General features: G+C 37.8%; 1 protein-coding gene across 1 annotated transcript in view; it reads left to right on the forward strand.

Annotated features, from left to right (window-relative positions):
• LOC128655973 (cytochrome P450 2K4-like) overlaps positions 1–14,655 on the forward strand; it is a 66,373-nt gene that overhangs the window by 7,922 nt on the left and 43,796 nt on the right. The window contains 3 exon segments of the mRNA XM_053709590.1: positions 9,334–9,496; positions 12,933–12,947; positions 12,950–13,078. Of these exon segments, the coding sequence (XP_053565565.1) occupies positions 9,334–9,496; positions 12,933–12,947; positions 12,950–13,078 (307 nt within the window).

Consider the following 14,655-nt stretch of genomic DNA (forward strand, 5'->3'; position numbering starts at 1 on the left):
TTCCACCGCTCCCCGACACCGCCGCCACTAAATAAACTTATTAACCCCTAAACCTCTGGCCTCCCACATCACCACCATGAACTAAACCTATTAACCCCTAAACAGTCAGCCCCCTCATCGCAAAAAACTAAATTAAGCTATTAACCCATAAACCTAACAAACCCTTAACAAAGCAATATCCCTTTAAAAAGCGCACTGACACTCCATATATCTAATCCAAAAATGCCACAGAGTCAGCTCACAACTATTCATAGACCTGCTGCACTAACCTTAAAAAATAAACATCTAAGTGTCCTGAGGCTAGTGCAATACCAGTCTTACATGTTTCAGCATTACGCCTTCCTCATAGACTGTGCTGCACTAACCTTAACAGCCTAATTAAATACACATGAGGAACACTGATGTCATATACATAGAAATAATTAACCCTTTAACAATTGAAGATTTACTTCCCTTAGGCAATGTTTTAGTATCACAGAGTTGAAATTGCTCTTTAACAAACGATAAAAGAGAACATAGACACAAAAAAACAATTATATATTTATAACAGAAGCAATTTACCTATATATCTTAGGGATTATTTCAACTCTGTGATACTAAAACATTGCCTAAGGGAAGTAAATCTTCAATTGTTAAAGGGTTAATTATTTCTATGTATATGACATCAGTGTTCCTCATGTGTATTTAATTAGGCTGTTAAGGTTAGTGCAGCACAGTCTATGAGGAAGGCGTAATGCTGAAACATGTAAGACTGGTATTGCACTAGCCTCAGGACACTTAGATGTTTATTTTTATTATTTTCCAATAAAAGTTATATTTTAACTTTTACACTGGCTAACAACCCCTTAACTTTAAATTAAAATTACAACATCCCTATCTTAATATAAATTAAAACTTACCTGTAAAATTAAAAGAAACTAATTTTAAACTATTAATTAACCTACCCTAACTATTATACTACAATTACATTAAACTACCAATTAAATCTACAATTAAACATTATTACAAAGTCCTAAATTACAAAAAAAACCCACTAGCGGCTAGATTTAGAGTTGGGCGGTAGCCGTCAAAACCAGCATTAGAGGCTCCTAACGCTGGTTTTTACCGCCCTCTGGTATTTGGAGTCAGTCAGGAAAGGGTCTAACGCTCACTTTGCAGCCGCAACTTTTCCATACCGCAGATCCCCCTACGCCATTTGCGTATCATATCTTTTCAATGGGATCTTTCTAACGTCGGTATTTAGAGTCGTGGCTGAAGTGAGCGTTAGAAATCTAACGACAAAACTCCAGCCGCAGAAAAAAACCAGGAGTTAAGAGCTTTCTGGGCTAACGCCGGTTTATAAAGCTCTTAACTACTGTGCCACTCCGTACACCGCCGCCAGCTAAGTTATCCCTATGTACCCCTAATCTGCTGCCCCTAATACTGCCGACACCTATATTATATTTATTAACCCCTAATCTGCCCCCCCCAACGTCGCCGCCACCTACCTACACTTAATAACCCCTAATCTGCCGAGCGGACCGCACCGCTACTATAATAAAGTTATTAACCCCTAATCCGCCTCACTCCCGCCTCAATAACCCTATAATAAATAGTATTAACCCCTAATCTGCCCTCCCTAACATCGCCGACACCTAACTTCAAGCATTAACCCCTAATCTGCTGACCGGAGCAGATTAGCAGATTGAGCTTGCATTCTATTGGCTGATCGAAACAGCCAATAGAATGCGAGCTCAATCTGATTGGCTGATTGGATCAGCCAATCGGATTGAACTTTATTCTGATTGGCTGATTCCATCAGCCAATCAGAATTTTCCTACCTTAATTCCGATTGGCTGATAGAATCCTATCAGCCAATTGGAATTCGATGACGTCCCTTAAAGGAACCTTCATTCTTCAGTTGGACGTTGGAAGAAGAAGATTGATCCGCGCTGGAGGTCTTCACGATGGAGCCGTTCCTCATCGGATGAAGATAGAAGATGCCGCTTGGATCAAGATGGTTGCCGGTCCGGATCGCCTCTTCTTCCCGGATAGGATGAAGACTTTGGAGCCTCTTCTGGACCTCTTCAGCTGCCGGATTATCGATCGCCAGCCCCCGCTTGGGCTTGGATGAAGATTTCGGAGCCAGGACGGATCGGTGTGATACCCGGCGAGGTGAAGATAAGGTAGGAAGATCTTCAGGGGCTTAGTGTTAGGTTTATTTAAGGGGGGTTTGGGTTAGATTAGGGGTATGTGGGTGGTGGGTTGTAATGTTGGGGGGGGTATTGTATGTGTTTTTTTTACAGGCAAAAGAGCTGAATTCTTTGGGGCATGCCCCACAAAAGGTCCTTTTAAGGGCTGGTAAGGTTAAAGAGCTTTGAACTTTTTTAATTTAGAATAGGGTAGGGCATTTTTTTATTTTGGGGGGCTTTGTTATTTTATTAGGGGGCTTAGAGTAGGTGTAATTAGTTTAAAATTGTTGTAATATTTTTCTAATGTTTGTAAATATTTTTTTATTTTTTGTAACTTAGTTCTTTTTTATTTTTTGTACTTTAGTTAGTTTATTTAATTGTAGTTATTTGTAAGTATTGTATTTAATTAATTTATTGATAGTGTAGTGTTAGGTTTAATTGTAACTTAGGTTAGGATTTATTTTACAGGTAATTTTGTAATTATTTTAACTAGGTAACTATTAAATAGTTATTAACTATTTAATAGCTATTGTACCTGGTTAAAATAAATACAAAGTTGCCTGTAAAATAAATATTAATCCTAAAATAGCTACAATATGATTATAATTTATATTGTAGCTATATTAGGGTTTATTTTACAGGTAAGTATTTAGTTTTAAATAGGATTAATTTATTTAATAAGAGTTAATTTATTTCGTTAGATAAAAATTATATTTAACTTGGGGGGGGGTGTTAGGGTTAGGGTTAGACTTAGCTTTAGGGGTTAATACATTTATTAAAATAGCGGTGAGCTCCGGTCGGCAGATTAGGGGTTAATGTTTGAAGTTAGGTGTCGGCGATGTTAGGGAGGGCAGATTAGGGGTTAATACTATTTATTATAGGGTTATTGAGGCGGGAGTGAGGCGGATTAGGGGTTAATACATTTATTATAGTAGCGGTGCGGTTCAGTCGGCAGATTAGGGGTTAATTATTGTAGGTAGGTGGAGGCGACGTTGTGGGGGGCAGATTAGGGGTTAATAAATATAATATAGGGGTCGGCGGTGTTAGGGGCAGCAGATTAGGGGTACATAGGGATAATGTAGGTAGCGGCGGTTTACGGAGCGGCAGATTAGGGGTTAAAAAAATATGCAGGCGTCAGCGATAGCGGGGGCGGCAGATTAGGGGTTAATAAGTGTAAGGTTAGGGGTGTTTAGACTCGGGGTACATGTTAGAGTGTTAGGTGCAGACGTAGGAAGTGTTTCCCCATAGAAAACAATGGGGCTGCGTTAGGGGCTGAACGCTGCTTGGTCCCATTGTTTTCTATGGGGGAATCGTGCACGAGCACGTTTTTGAAGCTGGCAGCGTCCGTAAGCACCGCTGGAATTTAGAGTTGCAGTGGCGTTAAATTATGCTCTACGCTCCCTTTTTGGAGCCTAACGCACTGAAAACGCAGCCATTCTGTGAACTCTAAATACCAGCGTTATTTAAAAGGTGCGGGGGGGGGGAAGCACGCGTAGCTAACGCACCCCTTTGGCCGCAGAACTCTAAATCTAGCCGTAAGTTACCAAAAAAACAAACTAAATTACGAAAAATAACAAACCAAATTATCAAAAATATTTTTTTTACACCTTATCTAATAGCCCTATCAAAATAAAAAAGCCCCCCCAAAATAAAAAAAAACCCTAGCCTACAATAAACTTCTAATGGCCCTTAAAAGGGCCTTTTGTGGGGCATCGCCCTAAAGATATCAGCTTTTGAAACAGCTATAACTTTTATAAGAAGCATGTTTGCTAATACATGTATATTACAACTGAAATGCATTTATGTGGATTTCAATTTGGACTGGAATATACCTTTAATAAATGAAAAAAATAGCCCCGTTAATGTGTCTCTAAGTATTGAGAATTTGGATTGTGATAAAAAAAAACAGGACACATGTTAAGTATAGGACCATTTTTACTGAAACAATAATGGAAAAATTACTGTCGATAAACTATGAAAATAGCTGATTGTGATTATGTTAATGAAAAATGGTTCATCAGCCCCCATTACCATGCCAATAATTATCAAATAAATTGGAACGTTTTTTTTTTTTTCTCAATTGCACCCTCTATCTAAAATATGGAAGTTTAAATAGACGGTTAAGTCAAAAGAAACATTCATAATTCAGACAGAGCAAATGAGATTGGCTACACACATATATTCACATTCAAGGTAGGATACAGCACTCCACACTTCGCACGGAGAAGGCTTACCAAGCACACAACAAGCAAGAAAAATCCAAGGCTCCAGCGAATCAAAGTGACCTTTATTTTCGATATGTGGGGGATCCAACAACAAAAAAGCAGCGTTTTGCGTTTAAAACTAACCCTTATTCATGCTTATATAGGCCACACATATATGCCTATGGTCATTAGCTCACAGTATGTGTTCAGCTAGCTCCCAGTCATCCTCCTTCAAAAAAATGATGCAGAGAATAAAGCACATTTGATAATAGAAATAATAGAATTAAATTTGAAAGTTTCTTAAAATTGCATGCTCTATCTGAATCATGAAAAAATAAGGTTTCATGTCCCTTTAATAGTAACCTGTTTCTGTTGAAATAGTAAAACAGCCTTTAGCCCTTTAGTAGTTTTTAACCTAAAGCCTAGATACATTACGTAGTCAATATTTAGCTAATTGCAATACTTTCATGTAAACCATATGATGTACTCATTATTACAGACATTTACCTATGTCACACTAACCCAAGTACTTTGACAGTGTAATGAGTCATAACACACAGACTGAGAAACACAGTGTTATGCTCGTGGGATATTTCCCTATCAGACCAAACTTGGCCAGTAGTCGTCTTATCATGGCTTTAAGAGGAAGGATACGGAAATATCACAGAACAAAATGAGTTTATGAAATGAGGTAAGCAGTACTCACGGTAGACAGGGTAGTTCTTAACGGTAATAAGATGAAGGCTGAGAGTGGTCAGAGACAGACAGAGTCCAGCAACAGAAAGGTAACTCAGCAGTATAACAGTTCAGGGGTAAACCAGTAGAATGGTCAGGAACAGACAGAGGTCAGCAACAAAAGGTAATCCAGCAGTTTAGCAGTTCAGGGGTAAACCAGTAGAATGGTCAGACAGGCAGAGTTTGGTAATAATAAGCCAATCCAGCAATACAAGGGTTAAACAGGCAGAGTGGTCAGACAGGCAGAGTTCAGCAATGATAAGGCAATCCAGCAATACAAAGTAATACAGCACCCAGGAGCATACACAGTAACACCTATACTTGGGCATAGATGAGAGCAACTGAGGTACTTATATAGGTGCAGGCTTCACGCCAAGAGAGCACAGGAAGATCCAGACCGGCATCAGGATGACAGGGCGTGCGGCGATGATGTCATTGCCAGTGCCTGGAACCCAGGAGCGGCGTGACACACAGGTTTAAAAGGACAGGAAACATTACGGGCTAGATAGTATGTAGAGTGCAATTGATAGTGCGGGATACATTATCTAACCCTCTGGGGCCGATTTATCAATGCTTCAACTGATAATACGCTGGAATCTTTCTTCAAATTAGACACAATGTTGATCCACCGTAGTTAAAAAAGCATCAAGATCGTCAGATGTTGAAATTTGTGACGTAATATACGCTCCCGCGATATCAATCCTACGCAGATCAATGCTTGTGTTATTCGAGTGGAATACTGATCATCCGCCATCACATTCTACTCTATTTGACACTCTTGCCAATTTATCAAATATTCAACAGGTACGCTCACGTCTATTTCAATGCAGCGTACCTATCATTCAAACAGCCACCGTTGAGGCCGCAAATGCCATAGAAATCGATGGGAGTCTGAAAACACAGAAAGATTTTGATTGATGCTGCAAGACAATGAAGCATATAAGATAATAAAAGTAAATTAGGGAGATGTTACCCTACTTATGTATTATGTTACATCTTTGTCTCTCATTAGCAAAGCAAGGGGTTAATATTATTGCTCCAAATTTGGTGAGAAGTATTGCTCCAAATTTGGTGCACTAGTAGATATACGGTTAAAAAATAAATAAATACATTACATAATATAGCCAACTTCCTTTTTTTGGTTAAATCTATTTGCACCATGTTTAACATATGTAATACAAGTCCCACTCTCCACTTCACACCAAATTTGACGCAAAACTTTTCGCACCAAATTTGACGCAATACTCAAACTCCTAAACAAACCACAAACTGATAATGTTTTTCACAACTTCTTAATGGTAAATGCATAATCAAGTGATTAATGAAATCAGCCAATCTGATTGAAATATACATTTTCTACTATCACTAACGAATCAAATTGCTCTATACTCTCATCAGAACTTGTAAGTGCCATTTGTTACATTGTGAATTATACTTTGAAAGTATGTGTATGTGAAATTAGTATTAAAGATAAACATTGATGGTGACATTAGGCTACACAGTGTAATATTTCTGATAATGATTTTAATAATAGAATTATGTTTTGATTCAATATAATCTTAAACTGATAGCTCAAAGGGATAGTCTACCTAACATTAAACTGTCATGAATCAGATACAGGATAAATTATGCCAGCCCATTTTTTAACACCTGTGTAGCGGTGGTGTTTTCAAACTAGACTGCAATCAGGAAGGATTACACAGGTGCAGAGAGAAAACTGCCCCAGCAATTAAAATATCCATTGATTGCAAATAAATACATATGATACCCTGATTATATGTTATATTCACAATTATTCTTGCTCAGAATAATTATATATTTACACTATATACATATAGTTGTATAAATAAACACAGAGATATGAAAGACAACATTGTTTAGAGCAAAAAAAGGAATTTAAATATGTTTGCAAAAGATTTCTGACATAACGTATATATATATATATATATATTATATATATGTGTATATATATATATATATATATATGTACAAGTATGTGCAAAGATATATGTACAAATTATATCATTAATAATCATTTTAAAAAAGGCATATCATGATTTCTAGAAATACAAATACACATTAATTTATGTGAAAATATCATATATTAGATTTTTTGTATAACAAATAGATAAAAAAATAACTTTCTATGAGACATTATTGTTTGTCCAGGTATAAATCTAGCTATTTCTTGGACATTAACAGATGAAAAATAAAAGATTAGCTTTAGAGAAATGTGCTTTTTCATGGACAGTAATGAAATGGTAAAAGTAAAGTTGGAAAAAACTGAATATCCGCAACAACAATGACTCTTATTTATCAACAGTCCGTACTTGCCGTGCATGTTTTTGACAAACTTTTTAATAAATAAGGCTCTATCTATGCTGTCATAGTACCCCTGTGTAATTATTTAAAAAAGCTGGGTATCCCTGTGCTCCCTGTTGTTTTTATTAATATGTTTGAATAAGTGACCCGCTGTAACACGATTACATGGTACCAGATTAAAGCCTAATTGTATTATTTTTCTAGTAGATCAAGCATGGGGATACCCAGCTTTTTTAAATAATTACATAGGGGTACTGTGACAGCATAGATAGACACTGGTTGTGCTTATCTAAGTTATTCTGTTAATACGGTTCTCCTATAGCGTATTGATGGGATTTGCAACTACAGGGGGCAGGCATGTGTATATGTTTTTTAGTTAATTTTAATGTGTTTTTCACTTTTTAACAGTAACTATTAAAAGTTGTTTTACAATTGGCCTACTGCTCCCTCTTCCCATATGAGATAAAATACACCTCCCCCCCCCCCTTTATGGCTTTTAGGTGTGTCCAATAGTGCATCTTTTTCCTCTATTTTTCAGCTGACATATTTCTCTCTGCACTAGGCACTACCCTCCATAGGTACATGGGTCTACCTTAGGAGGGATTGGGCTGTGTATATTTATCCCTGACAACCTTCAGGGCATCTTTATTTTCCTTAGGCTAAAGGCAGGGATAGGATTAATTGGTATAGTCATTGTAAGCCCTCAGCATTAGATTTGGAGCTCCCGAAGGTATTTGCTATAGGGCTTATCCTCCTGGTGACTTATAGGTCGGAGGGGCCGTATGTAACTATCTCCTAGTAGCACTAGCAGGAGGTCATGGTCATAAACTTTAAATTCCAATAATGCTTGGCCTTGCCCTCTAGCTATATAAGGGATAACATTTTTCTATGCCTCGAATGCTGCCACCAGTTTATTATTATTATGATTTCTTAAAGTCAAAGTTTATTTAAATTGTAAAATAAATGAGACTATGATGTGGTCTTATACCCAGCTCTTTGTTTCTGTGCGTTATTTAGTGGTTAGTCTCTAATAAGTTAAAGTTGAAAGGTTGTAAGGGTTGTAACTAACTGGTTGGGCATCAGCTCTTATGTTTCGGCAACTTTCAAAGTATTCAGCACAAACAGAGGTGTTGTTTTCCTATTATAACCATTGTCATGTTTGTTTGTTTTTTCTATTTGGTGCATCAAAAAGAAAGCACATTACATTTTTGCATTTTGAGAAATACATATTTCTATGGTAAAATAAATTTTTTATGCTTGTATGGGGCAGGTCCCTAAAGTCCAGTGGAGAACAGGATGTGTCCATTTCAACAGTTTTGAATAATTTTGGGGGCTAAGGATTTCTGCACAAACATATAATTAGTTAACCAAAGTACCTGTAACTTTTTCTTCACATAAAAATATTTGAATATGTTTATATAATGCTATTTCATATGCGTTATGCAGACCTTTGCTAAGTATAATGTTTTATTAAAGGGACATTCAACCCAATCATCATATTTCATGATTCAGATAGAGCATACAATTATAAACACAATTTACTTCTATTATCTAATTTGCTTTGTTCTTTTGCTAGCCTTGATTAAAGAAGTATATTCAAATAGGCTTAGGAGCAGCAATGCACTACTGGGAGTTAGCTGCTGATTGGTCGGTGCACATATATGTCTCTTGCCATTGGCTTACCTGATGTTTTCAGCTAGTGCCCAGAGAGGTGCATTGCTGCTCCTTCAAAATAAGATGCCAAGAGAATGAAACAACTTTGATGATACAGGTAAATCAAAAAGTTCATTTAAATTGTATTCTCTATCTGAATCATGAAAGAAAAAAAAATGTGTTGTGTGTCCTTTTAAAAAATACCCCATTGTATGCTTAATAAAGATTATCACCATTTTTTATTTCAGCTGGCAAAAAAGTATGGCCCAGTATACAGCGTCCACATGGGACTTAATAAAATGGTTATACTCTGTGGATATGAAACCGTGAAAGATGCGCTAGTGAACCACGCTGAAGAGTTTTCTGGAAGAGGAACATTGCCAGTTTTTCATGACATGAATAATGGAAATGGTAAATTATAAATAAATCAAACAAATGTAAATATTTTGATAAAAAGTAGTAACAGTTTTTAGTTTCCAGCTACATTTTAGAGGAAATTGATCAACAATGTTAACTTGATTTAAAATGATTAGACTTTGTGGATATGTTATTTAATAGCAAGACAACAGAAATATCTTGTATTCACACAGAGGCGTAACTAGAAACCACAGGGCCCAGGTGCAAGAATCTAAGAATGCCCCCCCACCCCCCCCCCCCCAAAAAAAGTTAATTTGATACATATCTTTTTTTTTTTTTTTTTCAACATTTAACACAGAAAAAAAATGTGAATCAGATTACATGTCTGCAAAAGGAGGTACCCTGTGCCCACAGTCTGTGAGATGGTCTGACCCCCTATTACTGTATATAGTGACACTGTTTAACCCACCAGTACTGTATATAGTGAGTCAGTGACACAGTCTGTAATCTGCCGGTGGGATGGCTGGCCTGACCCTACCCGCCCCAGTACTTTATAAAGTGACCACAGTAGTCTGTGACATAGTCCAGCCCCTCCGTACTGTATATAGTGGTACTGTATAGTGACACTGTTTACCCCCTCCCCCCATGCTGTAGTAACAAGGTCTGTAATTTGCTGGTTCCACAAACATACACACATACATGCATAAATACACACACAGTCACATGCATACATACATACATACACACATACATATACAAACACACACATAAACACCAATAGGTAAAACAGAAAGACTAACCCCTGTAGTCAGAGACACTAGTGAAGCATCATGTCACACTCACATGATATCAGTACAGGCAGTGGCAGGTCAACATTTTTTATCTTAAAAAAAATTAATTTTTTATTTTTTTTTTAAGCTGGACCCACACCCTTGTGGGCCCAGTCGCAATTGCGCCCTCTGCACCCCCTGTAGTTTCATCCCTGTATTCACAATCACAAGTTTTGCGCTATAGAGGGTGCGAAACGAACACAACAAGTTGCATTATTTCATCCTCCATATCGCTGCTATTACGAGTGCGTGAGATATGGTGGTGATGAGCTCCATACCGAACAAAATACAAGCACTGCTTGGGGAGAAAGTGTTAGAAAAAAAACCTAACACCTGAGATTGCGGAATGAAAAGCTCCGTAACACAACCCCATTGATGTCTAGGGGGGAAAAAAAGTTAAGTTTAAACCTAACAGCCTAACATAAACCCCACGTCTAAACACCCCTAGTCTGCTGCTCCTGACATCTACATAAAGTTATTAACCCCTAATCTGCTGCCCCCGACATCACCGACACCTACATAAATTTATTAACCCCTTATCTGCCGCTCCCGATATCGCCGCCACTATAATAAAGTTATAAACCCCTATTAATATATTTATTATAGTGTGGGCGATGTTGGGGTGCGGGGGAATAGGGGTTAATCACTATTATAGTGGCAGCGATATCGGGAGCTGCAGATTAGGGCAGATTAGGGGTTAATAAATTGATTTCGGTGGCGGATATGTTGGGGGCGGTAGATTAAGGGTTAATAACTTTAAAATAGTGTTTGCGATGCGGGAGGGTCTCGGTTTAGGGGTTAATAGGTAGTTTATGGGTGTTAGTGTACTTTGTAACACTTTAGTTATGAGTTTTGTGTAACAGTTTTGTTGCGTTAAACTCATAACTACTGCTTACAGATTGCGAAACAGATTGTGTCGGTATAGGGTGTAACGCAAGCTTTTTAGCCTCACCGCAAAACTTGTAATGGCAGCGCTATGGAAATCCCACACAAAAACGTCATTTTTTTTGAGTGCTGGACTGAGGTTGCGTTACAGGCTAAAAGGCTTGCGATAAAGCTATACCTACAAGACTCGTAATGGCTGCATTCTGGGTTTTAACGCTGAAATTGGCATTTTTTCAGCCTTAAAACACGAACGCAAAACTCGTAATCTAGGTGATTGTGTGTACTGTCCCTTTAAGTATTGAGCTTTGATAGACAGAGAGAGATGAGATAAGGATGCATGTATATGTATAGAGAGTGATAAGATAAGGATGCTCGCTCTCCCTGCTAGCTCAGGCCATTTGTACATAAGTTATATATGTCCCAACACTCCCCAGAGTCTTCCAGAACTAGGAAGAGAGGGAGATTTGTGGGCAGTGCCACAAGTGGAGGAGGGGCCTAGATTCAAATCCTACAGATTAACCTATTAGGTTTTTTTCATGCACAATATGACACTGATACTTCAATCCAACCATAAAAAATTCCAGTAAACCCTGCACTCCAAGTAACCCCAGTCTGTGGACATTCTGCACTGTTACGTTACACATCTCTGTGCTAAAAGCCATTTTTAATTTGGTTTTGTTCAGAGCCCAGAACACCAAAACAAAAATAAAAGACAAGAGATTTTTATTCTTATGGCAATCATCATCTACTACCTTCTTTGCCCCTCTATTTTATATTGTGTGATGGGCTCTAAAAGTGATAACCTGCAAATTAGAGTGGCATGTGGTCAATTATTCAAAAGAGAAATGTCTCAACTTTCAGTTGAGGGGTCTCATCCCCTTTGATTAAATTAGAGGGGGATAGGAGCTCTGTAATAACTGTCTACTCCAACAACTCCCTGGTGGCCAGTAAAGCATGTGTTCAGTTTGTAAAAGTGATCACCATTGTTTCATATTGATAAGTGACTTCTTATTTCAAAAATAAAATTCTTCCCTTTCAGTTGTAGGCCAAACAGGATGATAGGGTAATCTATTAGAGCTCCTTCCCCTCAGTGGCTGTGATTTATGACAGTCACCCTTGTGATGAACAAGGGATCCCTTGTTTGAAAAATCAGGCCCGACTCTTTCAATTCATAATTTTTGTCCATTTAAGTTGTGTGGGGGTTGATTTGGGCTCCATAAGAGCCAATTTTTTTCCCACCAGTGAGGAAGTGCCTTTGTATTTGGTCATTTCCTCATTGCAGGTGACGTCACATGTCACAAGTGACCAATGGGGCACAAAGAATAGAAAGGGCTCTTTGATTCCTCCTCATTCTCTAACTCTAACTGCTCTGTGCCAGAAGGCAACCTTGTTGTCCTGCAGAGCACAACACTGACTGGTCCACCATATTCAAAATAGATAAATGTGCATATTCAGCGTATTTGAATTGTAATACATACAAATATTCCACTAGTCCACAAGCAAAACATTGCATTAAAAAAAGGAAGTATTGAGTAACTTTTCTTCCCTGATTAGTAAACTATAGTAATATCTTTCCACTGCTGTCTCTCTCTCTCTTCTCTCTCTTTTATATAAGGAACAAAGTGTTGGAGAAATGCTGCAGGATTATTAAAAATAATATTTCTCAAATTAATTTTGCCTACATGTCAGAAGCTGAAGATGTGATCAGCTTCATCAATGACAAATATTATTTCTCATCTTTGTACTCATATATTCATCTTCCTATTCTTCTTCAGGTGTGGTTTTTGCTAACGGAACTGGAAGGTAATGAGGAGATTTACTCTTACAACTTTACGGGATTTTGGAATGGGAAAACGAACATTAGAAGACAAAATTAATGAAGAATGTGACTTTTTGGCGCAAATACTTGAAGCCTTTAAGGGTTGGTGTTTCTTTGTATTATTTAAATACATATCATAGAAATGATTTCTGAACAAACATTTTTAGGCTGTTTGGAGCAGGACTATGGGAGATATCTATCAAGCCGTCAACTGTGTTGCATTCGCCGGCATCAATGCGCTCGCCTTACATCACCTAACATAGCGGCCGCGTATCTCAATACGCTCTCCTTATTTATAAAAAAAGCTGGTAAAAAGATGCGCACCAAGTACGGGGCGATGAGCATTTGACTGTTGTTAACTAACAGTCATCAATCTCGCGTCTATTCTTTTTACCAAATTTATTTATACCCTGTCACTAAACACGCGCCACTATACTAAAATATTTAACCTCAATAAAGTTTTTAAACCCTATCCCGCCACTCCCCGACCTCGCCGCAACCTAAATAAAGTTATTAACCCCTATCCCGCCGATCCCTGACCCCGCCGCAACCTAAATAAAGTTAGTAACCCCTATCCCGCCAATCCCTGACCCCGCCGCAACATAAATAAATGTATTAACCCCTAAACATCTGGCCTCCCACATCACTATCACTAAGTAAACCTATTAACCCCTAAGCCGTCAGCCCCCCACATCACCAAAAAATAAATTAAGCTATTAACCCCTAAACCTAACAACCCGCTAACTTTAAATTAAAATTACAACATCCCTATATTCAAATACATTTAAACTTACCTGTAGAATTAAAATAAACTATTTTAAAATATTAATTAACCTACCCTAACTATTATTCTTCGATCTTCATCCAGCTGGCAAGAAGTCTTCATCCAGACGGCATCTTCTATCTTCATCCATCCGGCACGGAGCGGGTCCATCCTGAAGACATCCGGCACGGAGCATCCTCTTCATACGGTCGCCGCCGTAAACTGATACTGCAATGCAAGTGACGTCATCCAAGATGGCGTCACTTGCATTCCTATTGGCTGAAAGATTTCAATCAGCCAATAGGATGAGAGCTGCTCAAATCCTATTGGCTGATTGGAACAGCCAATATGATTTTAGCAACTCTAATCCTATTGGCTGATTGAAATCTTTCAGGCAATAGGAATGCAAGGGACGCCATCTTGGATGTCGTCACTTGCATTGAGGTTCCAGCTGATTTCTTTGGGGCAATGCCCCACAGAAGGCCCTTTAAAGGGCCATTGGTAGTTTATTGTAGGCTAGAGGGGGTTATTTTGGGGGGGCTTTTTTATTTTGATAGGACTATTAGATTAGGTGTAATTCTTTTTTATTTTTGATAATGTGGTTTTTTATTTTTCGTAATTTAGTGTTTGTTTGTTTTTGTAACTTATTTTTTTTTCTGTAATTTAGTACTTTTAATAAGGTTTAATAGTATATTTAAATAATTTGAGTAGGGTTAGGCTTTTTTTTTTTTGTTTTTTTTTTTTATTTTTTTATTGAGGTTATGTGGGATATTACAAGACATATTCATCCAGTGACAATGAAAATATAACATTGTGACATAACTTATTTACCCAAGAACATAGCGGAAAAGCATAAACAGAATGACTCTGGGCATGGGATCTGTGTGTCCCTGGAAGAACATCAATAACAATTATG

The sequence above is a fragment of the Bombina bombina genome, chromosome 4 (assembly GCF_027579735.1).
Source record: "Bombina bombina isolate aBomBom1 chromosome 4, aBomBom1.pri, whole genome shotgun sequence".
NCBI classification, from domain to species: Eukaryota; Metazoa; Chordata; class Amphibia; order Anura; family Bombinatoridae; genus Bombina; species Bombina bombina.